This window comes from Zeus faber, assembly GCF_960531495.2.
Source record: "Zeus faber genome assembly, chromosome: 21".
In the NCBI taxonomy this organism is placed as follows: domain Eukaryota; kingdom Metazoa; phylum Chordata; class Actinopteri; order Zeiformes; family Zeidae; genus Zeus; species Zeus faber.
The window spans coordinates 13536335-13559280 of record NC_137208.1 but is presented as its reverse complement, the minus strand read 5'-3'; the positions used below and the strand labels follow the sequence as shown (position 1 = coordinate 13559280).

Here is a 22946-nt window from a genome sequence, read left to right as displayed (position 1 = left end):
CGCTTATATTCAGGATGTACGAGTGAAGAGACAAAGTCTTACTTGAAGAGGGACTGCTTGGCACGTTGTGGCTTTTTCTTGGCAAAAAAAGCAGCAAATTCACTGCCGGTGCTGGCGTATGAGAGCTGGGCCGAGGGCTCTGCAGCACTGCGGCTGTTCTTCACATCCAGATAGTCCATGAGCAGAACCTAAACAACATATAACACAATGTCAAAAACCCGATAAGGAACGGACAATGTTGCGACTGTCACGGTACTGTCCCGATCTTCTGAATTGGTGAGGGTTAGGGTTACCGTTTCCGATTACCGTTTCAAAAGGAACACTTAGTGACGAAACCCCCATGTGCAGTTTGCAACTCTGCACTTTATACAGAAAAGTGTAATGTTCACTATGTTTAAATTCAGTAAAAGTTATCAGCTACCTTTGTGTCGCTGAGTTGCAAGTGAATCTGACAGTCGCAAAGACAACAATTTTTTTGCAGCGTCTCCAGGCAACTGCTGAGTTCAGAAGGAAGGGCAACAGAGTAGATCACACTTCGTGCCAACAGGTAGTGGAAAAAAGAGCTAAACTTGGCAAACTAAAGAGAGACCAAGATAGACTCCAAACAGTGACTAGACAGGATGATTTTGACAACCGTCATTAAAGTTCCTCTCTTCCATTTCCCCGATCTGTCATCATGATCCATGGTGTAACCCATCAATGTCGCATCATGCTTCATAAAACTCTTATCAACTTCTAACAATAGCCAGAAAACGATACGTTTCAAATCCGCAGAAAGTGAACTTCTTATACTCTATCATTCCATCTGCTCGTTTCTTACTGTCGCTTAAAATTTACTCTCATTTTTCAAAATCTCTCTGCACCTCATCCCTCACTGCTTTCCATTTTTCTTGGTCTATTATTATCTCCCTCTCTCTTTACCTCTTCCCTTTTCTCACCATTGCTCTTCCCGTCTCAACACATATGTTCTAAAATAGCCCTCCATTTCTAATAGCTGCATAATTTACTGGGTCCATTTAGCCTGTGTGCGTCTTATTCTGACGCACAGTGCGGGTCGGCCCAAAGTGGAACAGGAGTAATGGCCGAACAGATGGAAATCCATCCCGCCCGTAATGATGCAATTAACACCGCAGAGAAATACCCCCGTCGATGCATGGGAAAGCCTTTACGAGCACTCGACAGCATACGTGTTACACCCGTGTACGCCATGCCTCCACATGCCCCCACAAAGAGAGCAATACAAGTCACTCCTTGAGTTTTCTTCTCAATATGCAGACTCACAAATACAAACACGCACAGACACCACATACAAACAAATGTAGAGACGAATAGTCGCGCACCCACAAGCGCACACACTCTGGTCATGGCTCAGGCCCCCCATCACCCTCGCTCATCCCCCACTGGCGACACTTGGGCCTCCAATTGTCACTCGACCAGCACGGTGGATAATCCTATAAGTGTATTAAATACTAATGATGAGCTGATGGAGCGCAGCCCCCACTAGCTAGCAAGCTAACACCCCCCCCCCCCACACTTGCCAATGCTTGGCTGACAAAAGGGCCCCAACCCCGCTTTAATTGCATTTGCCCATAGACAGAGTGAACTTTGGAGGCAATTAACTGTACTGCTAGGACAAGATGAGAGAGGGAAGAGCTGAGATGGAAAAAGAAAGGAGAAAAGGATTAGAGACAGAGCGAAACCATTAAAAAAGAGGTGAAAGAGAGGAGAAAAGTGCATAAGCAGGAAAATAAAAGCAAGAAAAAGAGAGTAAAATATAAAACGAAAAAAAATTGCAGTTGTCTCCGTCTGCAGACCTCTCTGTGAGGTTTAAAAACAGGTGTGGTTCTCGGGACCTCCAGCTGCATTAAAGAGGTACCTGGGGGGGCTTTGGAAAGGTTCGACGACTGTCCAAGAGGATTATGTGGACAACAACCCGACTTTACAACTAGTTCAGGAAACAGGAATTCTGTTCCCGGTATTTCCTCCACAGGAGAGTTTTATGGAGCAGGAAACTCCAAAAACAAACAGGTCCTGGTCCCAAAGAAGTGCCCGCACTCAAAGTGGTGCTGTGCGTGGGAACAGGAACGATCAGGATGGAGTTTGTGGTACTGAACGACTCTGATTGTCCAGACGCTGGCTACCAGATTTGAGAATCATCAAGTACACCAATCGCAAATACTGATATACTGGTAATAACCAATACCAGAATACTTTTAAACAGCTTATTTAACAGTCCCTGCTAACTCGTTAACACTCGCTTCCCCTCGCTACTTAGTTCTACTGTTATAGAAGATAACAGAAAGCCAAAAATCTGAAAAACAAAACCAACAAAGAACTTTATTATGAGCTGCTAAGTTGTCAGAAGATTCCGGTACTAAATGGTTCTTCATTTAATTCCTGTACCATGGTGAAGAAGTAGCTTCAGCGAGCTCACCCAAAAAAAGACTTTTTCAGCCACCACCTCAAAAGACGCATAATTATACCTTTAAAATACACAAAGTTGTCTTGGCAACAACTGCTACCTGTTCATAGGTGACATTGTTGCAATGCCACCCTGTGCAAAATTGGAGCATCCTAACTTTGTTAGTGTTAGCTTGAGACCTTTTCTGAAATATATAATCCAATTGCTGTGAGAGATCTAATTATAAAGTAGAGAGTTGCGAGAGAGAAATTAATACATTGGTGATGCCTAGTTACAGTGAATGCGCAGTACCCATCAATCACCCGCCACATTAAATGCAATCAAAGTCTCACTCTGGAAACACTATATGGATGTATCAGCAAACTTTTTGTGTATTCTTGAGTACGTCCGTGCACGCATGGGAGCGCGCGTGCCTGTTTGCGTTTTCCTCCCTCCACCGCCCTGTCACGTCAAAGACACCACATCTTATTAAGGTCACCTTTAATCCAGCAACAGCCCTGTCTCTTTCCAATCTGGGTCCTTCTTTCTGGTCGTATTATCTCTTATTACTGTCACCTTTGTGTGGCCGATGAGCTCATTAGTGAAGCCCACCTCACGTGGTGGCACAGGCGGGGGCCGCCCTACCTTCAGGGGTGCAAACACCGGGCGCAGCTGAGACTGAGTGAGTGGCAGCATCATTGCTGCTAAAGGCAGCAATGATGCTGATGGAGGAAGTCAGGAAAAAATGGGCGGGGGAGAGGAAAGATGACTGGGAGAGGGAAATAGAAAAGGGGGAGATGGTAAAAGACACACAGTGAGCTTAGGTAGAAAATGGTAATGCAGAAAGAGAGAGAGGGGGAGAGGGAGAGAGAGAGAGAGAGAGAGAGAGAGAGAGAGAGAGAGAGAGAGAGAGAGAATGGACATTTCAACAAGTAGAAAGATGTACTGGAAGAGGAAGAAGTGAATAATGGGCATATAATCTGCAGAATCAAAGTAACCACAAAACAAAAACACAATGGAAAAAAAAAAAAAGGGGGGGGGAAGTAGGCGAAGAAACGACACATCGAGAATCTAAGGAGAGAAGGAAAAGCAACGAGAGAAGAGGCCAGAAAGAGAGAGAGAGAGAGAGAGAGAGAGAAGAGAGAGAGAGAGAGAGAGAGAGAGAGAGAGAGAGAGAGAGAGAGAGAGAGAGAGAGAGAGAGAGAGAGAGAGAGAGAGAGAGAGAGAGGGGGAGGAAGTGAGCCAAAGGTCCCTCTGTCACAGTCAGCTTAGGGATGATGAACGGCAGCATTATCACAGTCGCCAAAACAAAGAGCTGCAGCACTCCAAGCACCTAGAGCCAGGCACCGTGGCAGAGCAGCAGAGCAGTACAACACGGCCTCGCCGCCACCCCATGTGACACAAATATCACATCAGGATAGTAAAACCATTTTGCATCCTGAAAGTGATACCTCTAAAGTATCCTTGTGCCGAAAACAATGCATCACATGCACACAGACGTGGTTAATCTCGCAAAGGCTTGCATATATGTTTAGTACGGGGTAAATTTTGCATCTTGCATGCATTTTGCCTGAATACAATAACTGTTTATGTGCTAATCTAGCTGAGTCACTGTTTGCAAAAAAAAAAAAAGATAGTTCATCAGTAGGTCCATTCTACAAAAAATGTGGCAAATCCATTAACTTACTGTTGTGTCATGTTGTCCACAACTCAAAAATGGTCCGCAGTGTATTGGAAAGAATACGTTGTTTGCAGTTGAAAAGGAAGTGAATTTTGAATTCAGCCTTTTAGATACAAGTTTACACCAAATCATAATCCATTCCCTCCTAAATCTACCGGTGGGTGACAGGGTGGGAGGCACAGCACATATGTGACTCAATGAGAGATTGGATCAAAAGTCCAGATTTCATTCGACTGACATGCACTGCAACGTCTGTAAACTACGATATGACTGGAACCAAGTAAATAACAAACTCCCGTATCATGGGGCAGACACAAGCAAGCAAATTTGTTTCCAATTAAGATGTGCAGGGTAACGATCTGGCATTAGGGTTTGTGGTTACTGTAGCAACTTCCTCATTGCAGCCGGAATGGCATCTCTACTTCATTAGTCCCAGAGACTCTTTGTAAAACCGTACATTGTGTCTTCCCACACCTCCAACATAGAATGTGAATAGAAAGAAAAGGAGGGGACAGTTGTACGCAGTAAAAAAATAAATAAATAAATAAAAAATCAATATTAATGGCTGAGTCATAAAAGTGTGCATCAGGTAAAAGGGACTGGGGTGGAAAAAAGATGTAAGATGTAACACGGGTAGGGCTTTTCACACCAGATACCACCGAGCAGGAATGTGCATATTAACTTTATGTGGTGTGTGTGTGTGTGTGTTTGTATGCGAGTTATACCCTTTTCACACTGCGCCGAAAATCCGGTAACACCTGCTAACATCTGGCATTTGTCATTAGTGGGGAAAGGTAACACCCGGGTTTCAGTCCCGTGGTGACTCCGCAATAGTCCCAGGTTTTTAATCAACTCTACCTTTGATTGGCTCCTATGTTAACACGACGCCCGGGTGGACGCGCACTTTTTCTCCCCTTTACCTGCGCGACGCGACGAGCGTCGAAGTTCCGGATATTGCTTTATCAACAGAAAGGAATAACCGTGTATCATTCGATCATTTCATATCCGACTTAGAATCTAAATCTAAATCAGAAGTTAATGAATTTTTTTCCCCACGCATGGGGGACCATGGAATGTTTTGGGTGTGGGGACCACAGCGGAGAGCCCCACGCTCCTCGGCGGGCTCCAAGCCATGAGGAGGGGAGGTGAGGGTCTCATCCCAAACTTCACTCAGCCCACTGGGCTGTGCGGCAAGTGATATTTACCCTCTGTAACTCATCAGTACCTCCTCCATCTCCCCCTGACCTAATGTGAACCTTTGTTCGAGAGAAAGCGTGTGACAGTTCCTGCATCCGTCGCTCTTAATAAACAGGAGCCGCGTCTTCGATTTTTTTTTTTCTCGAATTTCTTTCTTTCGAGTGTAATTATGAAGAAAGGTTTTCCAGGTGGGCATTTGGGACTGGATTAACTAAGGAGTGGATCACCAACAATAAAAAAGGTAAAATATCAATATTCATTCCTTCTTTATTTACTGCCTTGTAAATTACTTCCTCGTATTCATAAGGCCGGAAAAAACAAACAAAGGCTTTGTTAACTTCCCATGTTACGATTGAAATTGCTTTCCACCTCGTCCCCTGGCTGGTGTTTTCTCACAAAACGTATTGACTGATATCCATGGCCGCGAGCTTGAATTTGAAGCCAAAAACGTCCTTGGCTGATTAAAAAAAAAAAAGGGGGGGGTTTCTGTGCACACCCTTTATTGATCGCCTTCCAGAAACCTCAATAACCTCCAAGTTCACACAGAGATACAGCCGTGACGACTACGACTGCCACAGAACGACGGTGAACCAATGGGGATTCCCACCTGGAGCGCACCGCTTCTCGTCATCGCTTTGAAGGCTATCTTGTCGACGGAGGAAAAGACGATGTGCCGGCACGTACACTGAAATCCATTTTTTTTCCCCCCCCTTGCTGTGTCCTTGCTTTGTCTCCGAGTTGTTTTGATGCCAAGAATTTGGCATCAAGTGGGGAACGCAGCTTTGATGGGGTGACAATGTCTCTCTGGACACTATCCTTAAGAACTGAGTCAGCTTTTGAATTTGATGTCATTGTCAAACCAGCAGAAGTCATAGTATGCTGGGACGGCACCAAAAAAGAAAAAAGAAAAAAATGTCAACAAAAAAAAGCTAAGATAAACAAAATAGAAGGATAAAAAAAGATCTACTACTAAAGGTCTACCTGGCGACAATTTAACCTTTTTTTTTTTTTTTAAACACTTTCTTTATCCTGAATTTTACCGTGGAACACAAGAAAATAAAAACATTTCCAGCTGCACCTACGCAAAAACAATAATAATCCAGCAATAATCCTTTATTTGTAGATTTCAGTACTGTATTTCTACTGTAACAAACAATGTAATTTGATTTTATTGACTACAGTATTAAAACACAGAGAAGGCAATGAGCCATGAAAAAATATTCACCAAAAATCTGCCTATACTAATCGATCGGCAGGTGGCCAGAATCGGCCGGTTTTCAGCTTGATTGGTGTCAGATATACCCGATTTTGTACTAGTCAAATTTACACGCCCGATACAGTGCCCATGTACTCGTACTCTGAAACCAGATACAAACCTAATCTCGCATGGTAGCGTAGTCCACGCTTAAAAAAGAGAGAAAGAAATAAAATGTCCACAGTTTGGAGGTACTTCAAGGTAAACGAAGAAGATTAAATTATTTTAGAGTACGGTTAAATTATTTATCCATCGCCTGACAATATTACAAAATTGTGCAGACTGCGTATCTATCGCTGTCACTACAGCGGAGTGCTCCGGTTGTTGGTAGTAAGGTTGGACTCTTTTTTGAGACTCTGTTCTTGACGAGTCACTCAGTAAAATGAGACGCTCGATTTGATTCAGTTGACATAATGCACAGTGAGCAAAGGAGGACCCCCAGTGAGAGCGAGAAGAGTCGGCCATTTTCATTTGAAATTGACATTTCTATCTTAGTTATACACTGATCAGCCACAACTTTAAAAGCACTGACAGGTGAAGTGAATAACATTGCTCATCTTGTTACAGTGGCACCTGTCAAGGGGTGGGATATACAGTATTAGGCAGCAAGTGAACAGTCAGTTCTTGAAGTTGATGTGTTGGAAGCAGGAAAATGGTCAAGCGTAAGGATCTGAGCCACTTTGACAAGGGCCAAATTGTGATGGCTAGACGACTGGGTCAGAACGTCTCCAAAACGACAGATCTTGTGGGGTATTCCCGGTTTGCAGTGGTTAGTACTTACCAAAAGGGGTCCAAGGAAGGACGACCGGCGATGGGGTCAAGGGGGCCAATGGGCTCATTGATGTAATTGGGGAGTGAAGTCCAGCCCGTCTGGTTCGAGCCCACAGAAAAGCTAGTGTAGCACAAATTGCTGAAAAAGTTAATGCTGCTATGATAGAAATGTGTCAGGACACACAGTGCATCACAGCTTGCTGCGAATGGGGCTGTGTAGATGCAGACCGGTCAGAGTTGCCCGTGCGGACCGTCTTCCGCTGAAAGCGCCTACAGCCGTCAGAACTGGACCATGGAGCAGTGGAAGAAGGTGGCCTGGTCGGATGGATCACATTTTCGCCCCCATCCTCCTCATGAATGGCCAGGGTGCCATGGGGTGGGGGGCCCCGCCTCGCAACTTACAGGACTTAAAGGATTTGCTGCTAACGTCTTCAAAGGGCTTTTGGAGACCATGCACCACGACGGGTCAGAGTTGTTTTGGCGGGCCGGGGGGGGGGGGGGGGGGGGGGCTACACAATATTAGTGGTAATTAGTGGTGGTTTTAGAGGTGCAATAGACAACTTTTCCACCACTGTCGCAAAGACATCCGGATGGCTTTATGATCGCTCAGAGCACTCGGGTAAATGATCGACGCCACTTTGGAAATAAGAGAAGAAAGCAGCACGTTTACTAAAGTTAAACTGAAATTGTCACAATTTTAGTTTGATTTTATTTCTTTTGGTTGCTCAATCGCAGACATATATACACAGACGCCGCATTGACTGCTTCGGCTCGTAGCTGCGATCCCTCAACGCTGCGGCCAAATTGGAACGTGAAAGACTAGCCTGTAAACAAATACAGGTAAACGGGGAGCTGCGTTTTTTTCCCTGGATGAAAAGCACGAATAATGTTTACGTTTCTCAAACGATTTCAACGAGTCATTTTTATATTCAGAGGTTTATGATCTACCAGGAGTAGATGGCGCGGCGTCCGCCATTGCCGTTGATGGTTGCGCATTAGTTGACGCACTGCCGTAAATTGACCATTTTCCCGGGAGTTTGTACCAGGTGGCAATCGGAAAGCATAGCGATATTAAGGCTTACAGGGAACCAATCTAAACACCGATCGTGTCATTATTCTAAAGCCATTACACTGCGCGATCAACATTAACTTCATAATGATAAGTGAAAGTAAAAAGTTGTCTATTGCTCCTTTAATGTTGCGGCTGATCGGTGTATGTTGTGTCCTCCAAAAACTCAGTCAGAGTTACAGGTTTCACTGAAACTTGGTGACAGTTCCATATTGTATTATATTGGAACTGAGTGACCGTTCCATGTTGTATTATATTGGAACTGAGTGACCGTTCCATGTTGTATTTTATTGGAATTTAGGGATAGTTTCATGTTCTATTATTGTTCCATAGTGAATAATCGACAATAATAATCACACTGTCAAAATCAGCATTCTCACTATTGAGAATGATACCTGAAAATTGCAGTGGTCGTCCATATGTGCAGCTGTCCTATCACGTGAGTGTGGTCAGATCACGCAATGTATTTATCGTTGACGTACAGCAGATATACCCAATGAGACCAAATTATGAGAAAAGTAGATGTTTACGATCACGGATATAAACTCAAAATGATTGGACGACAACGTAAAAGTTATTTACCAAAATATCGGAACCGGCCAAGAAAATTGCAATCGGTGCATCTCTTAATATTACTCATATAATTATGACATGACACGTATGTGTACATGAAAAATGTTGAGCGTTGATTATTTCATACATATTAAATCAGCGAGACCTACCTTCTGAAATCATCAACACAATTAACACCTTCACATGTCTGCAGCAGAGATTATCTACCGTGAGCGAACCAAAAGAAAAAAATAAATAAATAAAAATGAATACCAGAATGCTGGTATTGATGGAAATGGGACTTGCTCGGCCGAGAAAACAAATGATTCATTGTGTCCGCTGGACCCAGAACTACTTCTGTCACATGTACTTCAAATGAACGTAGTTCTTTAGAGTCCAGCCTCTGTTGCTTCTTATTCATAAAGGAACCACTAGGCTGAAGGCGAGGTTTTGACGGTATCGACATGCTACATTTAACCATGCTATCACAATATGTAAATATGACAGCACTTTGGAGGGAAGAATAAATGTGACGTTTTGATTAAAATGTTGGGCTAGAACAACATAGCGATGTCCGTTCTTCATATCTAATTAAAAGCTATCCTCGGCAATCATTGTCTTCTGGCTTCTCTCTGGCAGTTCAATTCTCCTCACCTTCACTCCACTGACAAGCAGAGAGAAGAGCTTGCATATTTAAGCCCCCGATGTTCATTTATGAATTTCTGGCCCATGCATTAGATGATCTCTCCTTTGCTTTGGTTAATTATCTGTTGATGAGATGATTTATTTATTCAAGCCCAGCGTCAGCCTGAGCAACAGCGTGAGAGCCAGCCGGAGAGAGAATTAACGTACCAGTACACTCACTGTGAAACGTCATTTTTTGAGTAAAAGAAAAAAGGCCACATTAAAAAAAAAAAAAGAAAAAAAAAAAAAGACACTTTCCCGGTTAATTTCCTCACTGTACTGTTGGCGAATGCATGTGTACGGTGACAACACTGTTCTGGGATTAGTTTACAGAGTTCTTCATTGTTTTTGTTTACTGCACTCCTTTAAAGGAAGCAGGGATGTGACCACTGACAAAATGAATTACCAATTATAAATGATTGTGACCAATTATTATTATTGTTATATGTTAATATTTTTCACTACACAGAGTGAAATATTTAAAGCCTTTATTTCATGAAATTTTGATGATTGTGGCTATAGATAATGAAAACCCAAAATTCAGTGTCTCAGAAGATTTGAATATTACATAAGATCAATAAAAAAAGGATACTTCAAACAGAAATGTAAGGCTTCTGAAAAGTATGTTCATTTCTATGCACTCAATACTTGGTTGGGCCTCCTTTTGCATGAATTACTGCATCAATGCGGCGTGGCATGGAGGCGATCGGCCTGTGGCACCGCTCAGGTGTAATGGAAGCCCAGGTTGCTTTGACAGCAGCCTTCAGGTCATCTCCATTGTTGGGTCTGGTGTCTCTCATCTTCCTCTTGACAACACCCCATAGATTCTCCATGGGGTTCAGATCAGGCGAGTTTGCTGGCCAATCAAGCACAGTAACACCATGGTCTTTAAACCAGCTTTTGGTACCTTTGGCAGCGTGGGCAGGTGAAAATGAAATCAGCATCTCCATAAAGCTTGTCAGCAGAAGGAAGCATGAAGTGGTCTAAAATGTCCTGCTAGATGGCTGTGTTGACTGTGGACTTCAGAAAACACAGTGGACCAACACCAGCAGATAACACGGCAGCCCAAATCATCACTGAACTTCACACTGGACTTCAAGCAATGTGGATTCTGTTCCTCTCCACTTTTCCTCCAGACTCTGGGACCTTGATTTCCAAATGACATGCAAAATTTACCTTCATCTGAAAAGAGGACTTTGGACCACTGAGCAACAGTCCAGTTCTTTTTCTCCACAGCCCAGGTAAGACGCTTCTGACGTTGTCTTTGGTCCAGGAGCGGCTTGACACGAGGAATGCGACATTTGTAGCCCGTGCCTCGGATTCGTCTGTGCGTAGCGGCTCTTGATGCGCTGACTCCACCCTCAGTCCACTCCTTGTGAAGCTCCCCCAAATTCTTGAATGGATTTTGCTTGATAATCCTCTCAGGGCTGCGGTTATCCCATTTGCTGGTGCGCCCTTTCCTACCACACGTTTTCCTTCCACTCAACCTTCTATGAATATGCTTGGACACAGCGCTCTGTGAACAACCAGCGTCTTTAGCAGTGACCTTTTGTGGCTTACCCCTCCTTGTGGAGAGTGTCAATGACTGTCTACTGGACATCTGTCAAGTCAGGAGTCTTCCCCATGATGGTGTAGCCTACTGACCCAGACTGAGAGAGCATTTCAAGGCTCAGGAAACCTTTGCAGGTGTTTGGAGTTCATTAGCTGATGAGGGTGTGACACCATGACTTTCCAATATTGTACTTTGTCACGATATTCTAATTTTCTGAGACACTGAATTTTGGGTTTTCATTATCTATAGCCACAATCATCAAAACTTCAAGAAATAAAGGCTTGAAATATTTCACTCTACGTGCAATGAATCTATATAATATATGGCTTTCACTTTCTGAAATGAGTGACAAAAAATATTGAACTTTTTAATGATATTCTAATTTTTAAGTATTTTCGATGATTATCTATTTAAAGTCCAAATAGTCTAGTGACATTTTCTACTTATAAATCCTTCCATTCGGAAAGCAGGGAGCTAGCATCTCTCCGCATTTTGTAGCCCAGACCCAAATTTACTGGTTTGGCCCCTCATTAAAAGTGTTTTCTGCTCTCTCTTCACGCACGTGCCTGCTGGACAACCGATATGCCAAGCGGTCACCCGGCGGAATGTATAAATGGCTCGCTAATTAACCAGCTCGCACGCCTCAAAACGAAACCAGCCAGCAAGGTCAGAAGAACACAGATCAATTAACACACTTTCACTTCACGGGGTGAACCTGACGATGGATGTACGGAAGGGCTGAGGAACAGCACTCTCAAATTAACTATACGGTCTCCAATTACCTGACGCATCGAGTGCTTCCATCTTATTAATATTCAGAAGAATGCCCTCGATTTTTTTGTGTGGAATATACAATTTATGGTTCAGCTCAAAAGGAAGCCAGGCCTGCAATGTGAGACCAGCATATCTATGTTTTCTTTGTGCGTATATATAGTAAAGTTTCATGGATAAAAGAGACGAGTATCAAATATGAAGTGAATATACACAGATTCCAGTCAGAGCGAGTCCTTTGAAATGGCAGACGGTGCTTTGGAGCACGAGGCGGCTTTTGATGGGAGATGGAAAAAAGACCTTAAGCGTCAGAAGCAGCGCAGTGATGCAACAAGTTAAACGGGAATTTAATTATTTAATATAACGCGTGAATAATCAATAACTTTACCGGAAATTACTTTACTATACAGAGAGAGCCTTTTAAGGAAATAAACTGCAAAGGGTTGCTCCAACTCTCAATCTGGCACCAATAATGCTGATTATGACTGTCCTTCAAGGCCTAAATCAATGCCTCCACCCGGAAATAAACTAAGGAGGGCGTCGTCTCCGGGTGTTACACCAGTCACTCACGACACGGGTCTTTCGAAAAATATGATTTTTACCAACACCGCCAAGAGGTCTCTGTCGCTCCATTTAAAGTTCTGCCTGTCGCCATCCCTGGTGTTTCTGTCAACTCCTGTGTCTCTCTGCTGGCATGTCATATGGAAAGGTCAGAGCATTTTCACAGCCTCTCGGGGTAGAAGAAAAAGGAGAACACAGGTTTGGAGGATGACGAACACGACAAACACATGAGCCGCAATAAGCAGCCGATGGACGTGATAGGCAAGCATTTAATCTATTAAACACTGATGGTGGGGGGGGGGGGGGGTCAGCCCAAGTGAGCAGCAACAAGGTGGACAGAGGTTTCAATGATTTGCAACAGTTTAAGCACTGAAGTTTGGCCCAGAACCCAGTTTTTAGGTCACAAAACTCTCACGACAACACAATTAGTGTGACGATTATTCTTATTTTTTCCCCTTTATTATTATTGACGGCTACTTTAATTGATATCATAGAGCATGGAGGGAGCCCCAAATAGATTATATAGAAATTATAATATGTTCTAAACCTATTAAATTCAATGTTTTATTTTAAATACATCAATCAAATATCAATACCCTAAGTCTATAAGTCTCTATAGAAATTTTCTTGTGGCCCTGTGTGCATATCAAGTGACTCCAAGATTGAGAATTTTAATGATGAGAAGTTGACACTCTCTCTTTCTGCCACCCCACTACATCAATGTATAATTCCACAGTCAACACATAATATTATTTTTTGCAAGTCTGCTCCTGGCCTTCTTTGGGACAACGCTAACCAGGCACCAGGCCATTAACAAACCCTGGAGCATCCTCTCTATAAATTCTTCAATCCACCTTCTGGATAGAAAAGCCCTGTTATGGATAAATTAAGGATTAATTATCATTCCACATTTTGTTAGTGCGATCCCAGTCACAAGGGATGCCATTCCTTTTAGTCATTTGATTTAACATTGTCACGTCTGTAGATAAAGAAAAAAAGGGCAGCTGCAGCAGTGATGAAAGATAGAGGCGGTGAGCAGCAATGTAGGTCCAAGACTAGAACTGTGCCATCTTGTCGCGGTGTGAGACAGAGGGTACCCTCCGTGGTTTTGGAAAAAAAAAAAAAAACACATTGTGGAACTAGCAAATGTGTTTTATTTTCCTCGTTGCCAGCCTGTCACCACCCAAGACAGAGATGAGTGGAAAAAAAAGTGGGTGAGAGGGAATGTCTGAGTTGAGGGAAACGAAGGAACCCAGCGATAATGACGTTAACAAGGGAACGACAAGGCGTGAGAGGGGTGCGCACAAGGCATTGAGGGTATGAAAGAATGTAATAAACTAGCAGTATAGGAGAGATGCTGCGGAAGCATGGAAGGAAGGAAGGAAGGAAGGAAGGAAGGAGGGAGGGAGGGAGGGAACGCGAAAGGAAGGAAGGAGAAAGGGAAATGGAACAAAGTAAAAGAGGGAGAAGAGAGACAGCAAGCCAGAGAGAGGCTAGAGAGATGGAAGTGGGGAGAGGAGGAGTGTGTTGGCGGGGCTTTCATAACGATACAATCGACCAGGAAATAATAACACGAGTGAGTGAATAAGAAAACCTCATTTCACATAATGAGTATTCTAATCAAGAGATTACATTATCTCACATCGCAGCGCGAGGGATGAGCCTCAGGCAACTGGGTGTTGGCAGCAGTCGCATGCCGGGTAACAGCTCGACACCTTCCACTGCTGCTGCGCTAGGGCTCAACTACAGCACATTTCTCCATACACACAAAATACTCACGTAAGTTGTCAAGCCATGTGCCACATGGCAAAAAATAAAATAGACTTAAATGAAAACTTGGAGAAAAGAATTACAACCTGCATTTGCAAACGGACCCACCCGCGTCAGCACGGGTCACTGCTAAATAAGTGTCCATCTGTACGCTCGCTCAATATAACTTTTGCCGAACTCTCCTATGTCAAAAAAGTCTCTAAGGCGTAACCCTCCGCAGTAACAAAAAGCCAAATGAGCCTCCTTAGCAACAGTTGGCAAGGTAGTGATACTTCTGTTTGCGAGGGCGGGCGAGAGAGAGAGAGAGAGAGAGAGAGAGAGAGAGAGAGAGAGAGAGAGAGAGAGAGAGAGTGTGTTGGAAATGGTGGAAAAGGTCAGAACAGTAAGGCAGAGTTAAAGAAAAAGGTAGAGAGAGATCTGCTCAAACTAAAAAAAAAACTAAAAAAAACAGCTTAAACAAGCAACACCTTGCACCACTCTGTTCATATTTTTAGCAAAATTTTAAAAATGTAAATATATATCTTTTCTGTTTGAATATTTTGTAACGTGCTATAAAATGTGCTATATTAATATTATTATTATACCCTATAACGACATTATGCAATAACACGCAATTTGTAATATCCTGCCACAACATAATACATTTGACCTTTGTTATACAATCACATCTGCATTTTGCATCAACTTGTCGCATATGCGATAATAAAAAAAAAAACTTGAACGCAATATTTAATACGTTTTGCAGCATTTTGTAAGAACATATTACATAATACATGTGTTTTTGTTTCTATGTCTGTGTGAGTGTTCTAGTGAAATGTTATACAGAACAAGTGGGACACTTATGGGATATAAACAAAGACAGTAACTTTGGTGTGTTATGACATAATGTGTTGAATACGCGTTTGTTGGTTATTTTTTGGTAATAACCACACACACATAATTACCATGGCATTATGTAACAGGATATTACAAGTCTTGTGATGCATCGCGTTCAAGATGCTTGTTAAAAAATGTTGTTATAATACCATAATAAAAAGTTGGATTAATAAAATGTTGGTTATTACAAAATGTGACGTTATTTCACAATGCTTTGTTCCATGCCTCTTTCTCGTTCGTCGTTTCTGTGAGGATTATGCTGGTCTAGGGTCGAACTTTACAAGCCAATGATTGTTTGGATGTGATCTCTCATCTCAATGTTGTCAACGTAAAAGCGGAGCGGTTATTTTAACCTTTAACAGCAAATGCGACCAGTGCTTTTTAAGAATTAAAAGGGAAAGAAATCTTATAGATAGAATATCTTTCTATTTCTATTAATTCCAACAAAACGGATCTGTTGGATGACGTGAGTGTTGTGAGAGACACAACAAAGCAGCAGGGGGAGTTCCGCTGTTTCCCCTGAACTGTTACGACACATCCGGGCACGAGACCGAAAGCGCACATTCACCAGTGCCGGACTGCTACCGGCATCCCCTCGGGGGGAGGCGGTCATAGGTTAGTGCTACAGCTGCTCATCTCCTCAACCAATCAAATGGGAGCAAGGTGCAAAAACCCGGCATAAACACATGCCAATTAAAGAAGCTAAAATTAAACCAAGCAATCAGGTTTCCCACTCGCCGGTTCTCCCTCGACACTTCCCCCCCATTTACTGACAGATCGGATGCCATCCATCACGTCGCCGCTAGTTTCACCACTGATTCATTTACTGTGCGATAAGGTGGACTAATTCGGGATTAATAAATCATGCCAAAACAAATCTCCACAGCAGACAGTGAAGAAGAAGTCTCCGGAGTTGGTGAGCGTTGAAACAAAACAAAAAAATAAGAAATAAAACTGTTCACCATGAAGATGTTCAAGATTAGGGTTGCAAAAAGTTACTGGCCACAGAATATTGAACCAGCAGGAAGACTGATGCTTATAAAGCGCCACCTCAGTTCCAAAGGGGCAAACAAACAACTTGCAGCTTTTAAAGTTTATAATCCGTAAGATTTTTTGTTTCAAAATTACCATATTTTACACTTTATTTAGCTGGCTGCTCCTCCATAATGCCGTTTCCATTGTTGGTGGCGGGGTACGCCTTTACCGACAAGAATGCAAGAAGTGAAAGGCCGACCAAGGCAAATTCGATAAACCAGGGTAGCTAGTTGTGTTCAGTAAACTGTCAACATGGATTAACACTCACAAAAAAGAACGGCGCCCTCGAATGAAAAAATATCTCCACCACAAATATCAATAGGAAGTATGAAGTATGAATGGAATTCTGGGACTCAAACACAGGCTAATGGATTGCACTTTACAGATATGCCCGTTTGGATCGTTTTAGTTTGCATCGAAATGTTCCTCATCCATTACCAACTAACTGAGTGTATTTCACCACCTGACAGTTCCATGAGCACACTGCACACACCATACAGCCCTGATACATTCTCCACATTTCATTTGCATAATTATTATGCCCTCTGACCTGCAGCACAGTCTGAATCTTGGCGGAGACGTCCGCCTGCTCGTAGAGCTTGATTCCGTCCTTGTGCGCCCCGCACTGCACCACGATGTGCTGCAGGTGAGCGAGCACCACGCTGTGCGCCTGGGCCACCGCCTTGAACTTATCAAACAGCAGCTCCAGCAATTCCAGCAGCAGCCTGCAGAGGGAGCCAGAGAGCAGGAGAACATGCAGAAGAAATGGGGGGGGGAAACGGAGGATGGCGATAAGAAAGGAGCAGAGAGGGAAGGACGAAGGGAAGAAGATTAGGATTTGGGTGTATGGGAATTGGCAGAAAGAGGGGGAAAATGAGGGAGGGAAAGAGATTGAGAAATAATGAGTTGTAATTAAAAGAGATAAGACAGCTAAAAGAAAACATTAAATGATCATTTTGACACAGAACCCCACAAATCAGTTTGGGTTTTTAGTTTTTTTTTTTTTCCATTTTAATAAAACACAAAATTAACTGTAAGATACACATCATGGTTCAAAACATAAGTTTAGAAAAAACCCAAGATTTAGATTCACTGCATTACAGCACAACCAATTTAAGAAAAATTATTCCTCCTACAGTGAGTCACTTTCTCTATGTAAAGCCTGCACATGGCCAGCGGGGAATCCAGTTTGGATTTTTTTTTTTTTGTTGTTTTTTTTTTTTTAATTAGAATGGCAAAACAATAGGCTGAGAGCATTGCATGACCGTTGGTGCGTGGCGCACCAGTTGAACTATCCAAGAAACAAAAGCACTCCTGGGATTTAGATACATGGTATTGTCTGGGGTTTAAACTGAGAATAGACCTGCAAACAACAAAAAATACAAACAATCCATCCAGTAAAAAAGACTGCTAATTGGCAGAAGTCTAACTGGTGAAAATTGCGGAAAATAAAAGAGCTGTTACAGAGAGGTGCCAGGATGATTTTAAATGGTTCAGAATGATGTAAATATTTCTGTGAAATGTGCCAGCTTGACGCCTCTCTACCTGGAGGTAAAGAGGGGTCTACAACAGTAAAAAGACACACAAAGTTTATTTTGTGAAAGTAAAATCTTATAGAAAGTGAATTTCATACTATTCTATCAACTACAACATATTGGTGCACATTGACCTACAAAAAGGAAACACTCATTGCTGTTTAAGCTTACATCACAATCTGCCACTTGGCCTTGCTGTGGTCTAAATTAAATTGTGCATCGCTCCTCTTGTGCCCAACAAAACAGCGAAATGTATTGTAATTGGCACCGGCGGAAGCAGAAAGCAAAAGATGCAGCCAAACTGACCTTCCCCTCGATCCGCGCTCTAGATTGTGGATCGGCCACTCTTATTCACTTAATCTGTGCTAATGCTTTCATATGGACACTGCTTTTCAGGACGGCACATCAGTGCTCATGATTGAACCCCGCAAGGACGAAGCTTTCAAAGTAAAGAGGGAACGGCGGCTGCACCGCTGGTCTCTGGCCAAGCTTTCGGTGTTCCGACGCTGGCGAGTGCGCACTTCGTTACAGTGAAGGTACAAATAAGTGCACTTATAATTAAGTGTACACTCAATATTCAAGATGTGTGCCTTGTAGACTACACTGGTATTTAAAATGAACAGTTGATGGACACTCATTAGTGTTTTTTTCACAAGTTCCTCGTGCCCCTCCAACTGGTGCCTTTCAATGTATTTATGGGGGTTGACAATTCATTCACCTCAACATTTGCATTGAGGTCAAAGTGTTCATCATTTGTGTTCTTGATATTCTTTCTTCGCAAGCAATTCGGTTGAAAAGTTAAGTTTGTAATCAAATATAATTTTATTTGATAATTCAACTAAATAGTAATATTGGCGTGGAGAATCCCAGATGCAACAGCAGCAGCTGTTTCTAACAACAATTAACTACATCTGTGAATGTCCTCAGGTCCACCAGGACTTCACTGAACATCTGCTCCAGGTTTGTTTTCAGGGAGGCAGGGATACTCCTGGCATTTATTTACAGTGAAAGGGACTGAGATGACTCTTAAAATGCAAAGAAGAATACAGCTGAAAAGTTGGAAAGGGTTTACAGCTTGTTACCTGCCTTACAGTGGGCCCCAGGCACAGGGCCTCCATTTGTATTGTACTTCAGTCCTCACATCTAATCTCTCCCCACAAATTAGGTCTGACAGTCTACTAATAGGCACGAGAGAGGTACGTGAGCAATGCCTGTTGAGGTGCATTTTAGTTATATTTTAACATGGCTCTATGGATTTCTGACATATGGACAATATAAATTACCCTTCAGTATGCTCGAGTGTGAAGATGGAGGAAAGCAAGACTAAGCTTGAGTGTCAATATTCGGAAAATTCACAAGGCTATGGTGATGCTCCAAGTATATTCTCAGGTACTTTAAAAGTTACATCAGGGAACACATACACTCAAACCAAGGACAAACAGTTGGATGTTAGCTTATGAGGGTTTGCTCAGTCTACTTCCGACATATTTAAATCCTGAGCATAAATAAGACCCGGAACAACCCTATGATGCACCGCAATCTGGGCCCTGTCGACTTACCGTTTCCCTGAGAAACCGGAGTATATGCGATCTGTGTTTCCGAAACCTCTCGTGCGGCTGCTGGCCAGAGATCAAGTCCAAGCAGAAGCTGCGCTCTCATGTCTTGCCTACTGTCTGTCTGAGCTCTCCCAGAGACAGTATAAAGAAGACAAATAAAACAAATCCCAAAAGAGTGTGGGTTGCAATTCCCTATTTGAAACACTACGCCCAAAGCAGGAAATATTAGTGTCCAAGCCCTCAAAAACACTGCTATTCACTCAGATTGGTTTCCCTGCCAACGAGGTTATGATTGTCTTCCACAGCTTTACGATGTCACAACTCCAAACGCCTCTACATCCACACCTCATTAATGTCAGGCTCAAACAAACCACCTATCTAAAGGTTGCGAGTAAAGAAAGCACACTAAGTGTTTTGGGAAGTTGCCATGGCTTCTTGGCAAGATACAGGGACGAGGAGAGAGGAGATGGATGTTTCACTAGAGGGCATTTGGTTGGCTGTCTGTCACGATACCGGCAGTGGCAGAGAGTAAAATTCTATATAGTGTGTACACACACACACACACACACACACACACACACACACACACACACACACACACACACACACACACACACACACACACACACACACACACACACACCACAAAAAGTTAGGGATATTCGGCTTTCGGGTGAGATTTCAGGATGAACCGAAAATGCACTATAACCTTTACAGGTGAACTTAATTTGACCTTCTCTAAACTTTTGAATGCACATGTCCAACTGTTCAGTGTTTCAGTACTTTTTGCACAACTTGCTGTTCTCTAACAAGGAGCTGAACAGCAAAATTCACAACAGGTGTTTGATCCATGAATCGACCAATACATTTCCTGGTTCAATTAGAATTGGTATTTAAACAGTCCTCTTCATCATGCTGTTCACATTTTGACAACATGAGACCAAGACGACACCTAACGACTGATCAACAGGACCTCGCCATTGTGAGGCTTCAAACAGGATGTTCTCAGAGGGAAGTGGCCACTGAGCTTAGAGTGTCACAGAGTGTCATCAGCAGGTTTCAACAGAGATACAAAGAGACTGGAAGAGTCACAGAAAGGCATAGAAGTGGACGTCCACATCCCACACTGATGAGTGCTTCATTGTGAACAGTGCCCTGCGGAACCGCATGATGAATTCCACTCAACTCCAGGCACATTTAAGGGAGGTGAGAGGCACCCAAGTGTCACGTCAGACCATTCAAAACTGTTGACATCAGCGTGGTCTGCGTGCTAGACCACCTGCAAGGGTACCTGACCACACCACCAGGTACAGGCATCATCCTCTTGCATGGGCCAGGGAGCATTTACGCTGAACGAGGGACCAGTGGCCTCAGTGCTGTTCTCTGATGAAAGTTGATTTACGTTGAGCAGAAATGATGGCCGCCAAGACGTCAAGGAGAGCGCTATGCATCAGCCACTGGTGTCACCAGACGAGCCTTTGGTGGTGGTGGTGTTACAGTGTGGGCAGGTGTGTCTAGTCAATACAGAACTGCCCTACACTTTGTGAATGGTACAGTGACAAGCCCATACTACCTGAATGACATCATTAATCCAGTCATTGTGCCCCTGCATGAACAACACAGGCCTTATTGTCCTGTCTCGACTACTGCAACGCTCTCTTAACAGGCTTTTGGGCCTGTGCGGTGAAGCCAATGCAGATGGTACAGAATGCGGCGGCGCGACTGGTATTCAACCAGCCAAAGAGGGCACATGTCACTCCGCTGCTCATCGAGCTCCACTTGTTACCTGTAGCCGCTCGCATCAAGTTCAAGTCTCTTATGCTGGCCTACAGAGTGATTGTTGGGAATGCTCCCACCTTCTTAAATGCTCTTGTAAAAGCACGTTACCCCCGGGATGCTGCGCTCATCAAATGAGCGTCGCCTGGCTCTGCCGGCCATACAACCACGGCAATCCAGGGTATTCTCATTTGTAGTTCCACGTTGGTGGAACAAGCTGCCAAAAACGACCAGAGCGGGGACCTCCCTCTCTGTCTTTAAGAAGCACTTGAAGACCCGGCTCTTCAGAGAGTACCGCCTCTCCTAACCTACAATTACTTAGCACTACTTAGCAGTATTTATTGTTACACTAATGTCTCTGTCGCAATGTAGCTTGAATGTTATTCTCCCTTGTAAGTCGCTTTGGATAAAAGCGTCTGCTAAATGACTAACTGTAAATATTATTTCATCTTCATGGACGACAATGCTCCAGCTCATGGAGGTGGCATCATTAGGGAACGGCCACTGAAGACTGGGGTACCTCAAATGGAGTGGCCTGCACTTTCTCCAGACCTGAATCCCATAGGAAACCTATGGGATCAGCTGAGTCGCTGTAAAGATGCTCGTAACTCTGTACCCCAGAACCTCAATGACCTGAGGGCCGCCCTTCAAGAAGAGTGGGGGGCCATGCCTCAGCAGACAATAAGTCGACTTGTGAACAGCATGAGACGTCGTTGTCAAGCTGTAATTGATGCTCAAGGACACATGACAAGTTATTGAGACATTGACTTTTTTTTTTGTGGTAAACCCACCACTGTTGTTGGCTTTTGTTTCAATAAATTGCTACAGTGATATAAATATATCCAAGACAGAAACTGCTGTGTGAAATATAAACAATGAATGTTAAACTCACAAACTAATCCTACGTTCCTCTACGTCCTACTATGTTAAGAAACAAATGACTCCAAATCCGAATAAAATGAAAAGCAAAAGATTGAAAACGAAAGCAAAGAGTTCAGGGGGCTTCGGGGCTTTCCGCTGCTTGAAGCCGCCGTGACATAATACCGACCTTCTACACCAGTACCAATGGGGAGAAGTCATGTACACTCACCGGTGGAACACACACACACGCACGCACGCACGCACGCACGCACACCACATGACCAGTTGTGGTTCCAGTTTTGCCTGGACCTTATTAACTGTTTTTCAATACATGTTGTCGTCCAATGTTTATGTTTTGTGTAAATGTTGTTTGTTTCTATGTTTATTTGTCTCACCCGTGGTGATCAGTTGTTTATAGACCCAAACATGATTAATAGTTCTCCAAAGAGGGGGGTTGGTGGTGGTTCTCTAAAACAAAAAACTATGCTCTTGTCATCCTACAGGTCGTCCACAGGACAGAGTTTTTGCAGCACTTTTTGATGATTTAAGAATTAATTAAGAGTTGTGGGTCAGGAACTTGAACTCCACGTCGTAGACGGAATGAAGACGGACCTCGCGTGAACTGAACTGCATTAAGTGATGGTGACGTGACAATTTGGGCGTGAACTAAATTTTATTAATGTTGGAGGAAAGGGGCACGAATCAGCTTTGAGCTATAACTCAGTGAATGGAATTTCCTTTTGAGGCGGAGAAAGGAGCGGTTAAATAACAAAGACATGACAGAGTGAAGGAAAGTCCGTCCGTCTGAATCCTTCCCCCTGGCTTTCCGTCCGTCCGTCTGCCAGACACCAGCATCCGCTCTAAGTGAGAAGAATACAGCCCTTCTCATTATCTCCCAGTCGAGTCCACCCTCATTTATCTCCTCTGTGTTCCCTGAACCCAACTCCTCGTTTCCCCTCTGGATCGAAGTGAGAAACAACCGACTGAAGAACAGTAGGGCGACGCACTCACACAGCAGTCAAGCGGCCACCGGATGACTGACT

The 22946-nt window shown here is 43.4% G+C and overlaps 1 protein-coding gene across 1 annotated transcript in view; it reads right to left on the bottom strand.

The window, feature by feature from the left end:
• Positions 1–22946, bottom strand: part of exoc4 (exocyst complex component 4) — a 153465-nt gene that overhangs the window by 108187 nt on the left and 22332 nt on the right. Inside the window, exons 8-9 of the mRNA XM_080022593.1 lie at positions 16726–16900; positions 43–188 (exon numbers count right to left, since the gene is read on the bottom strand). Of these exons, the coding sequence (XP_079878719.1) occupies positions 43–188; positions 16726–16900 (321 nt within the window). The remainder of the gene's footprint in view (positions 1–42; positions 189–16725; positions 16901–22946) is intronic.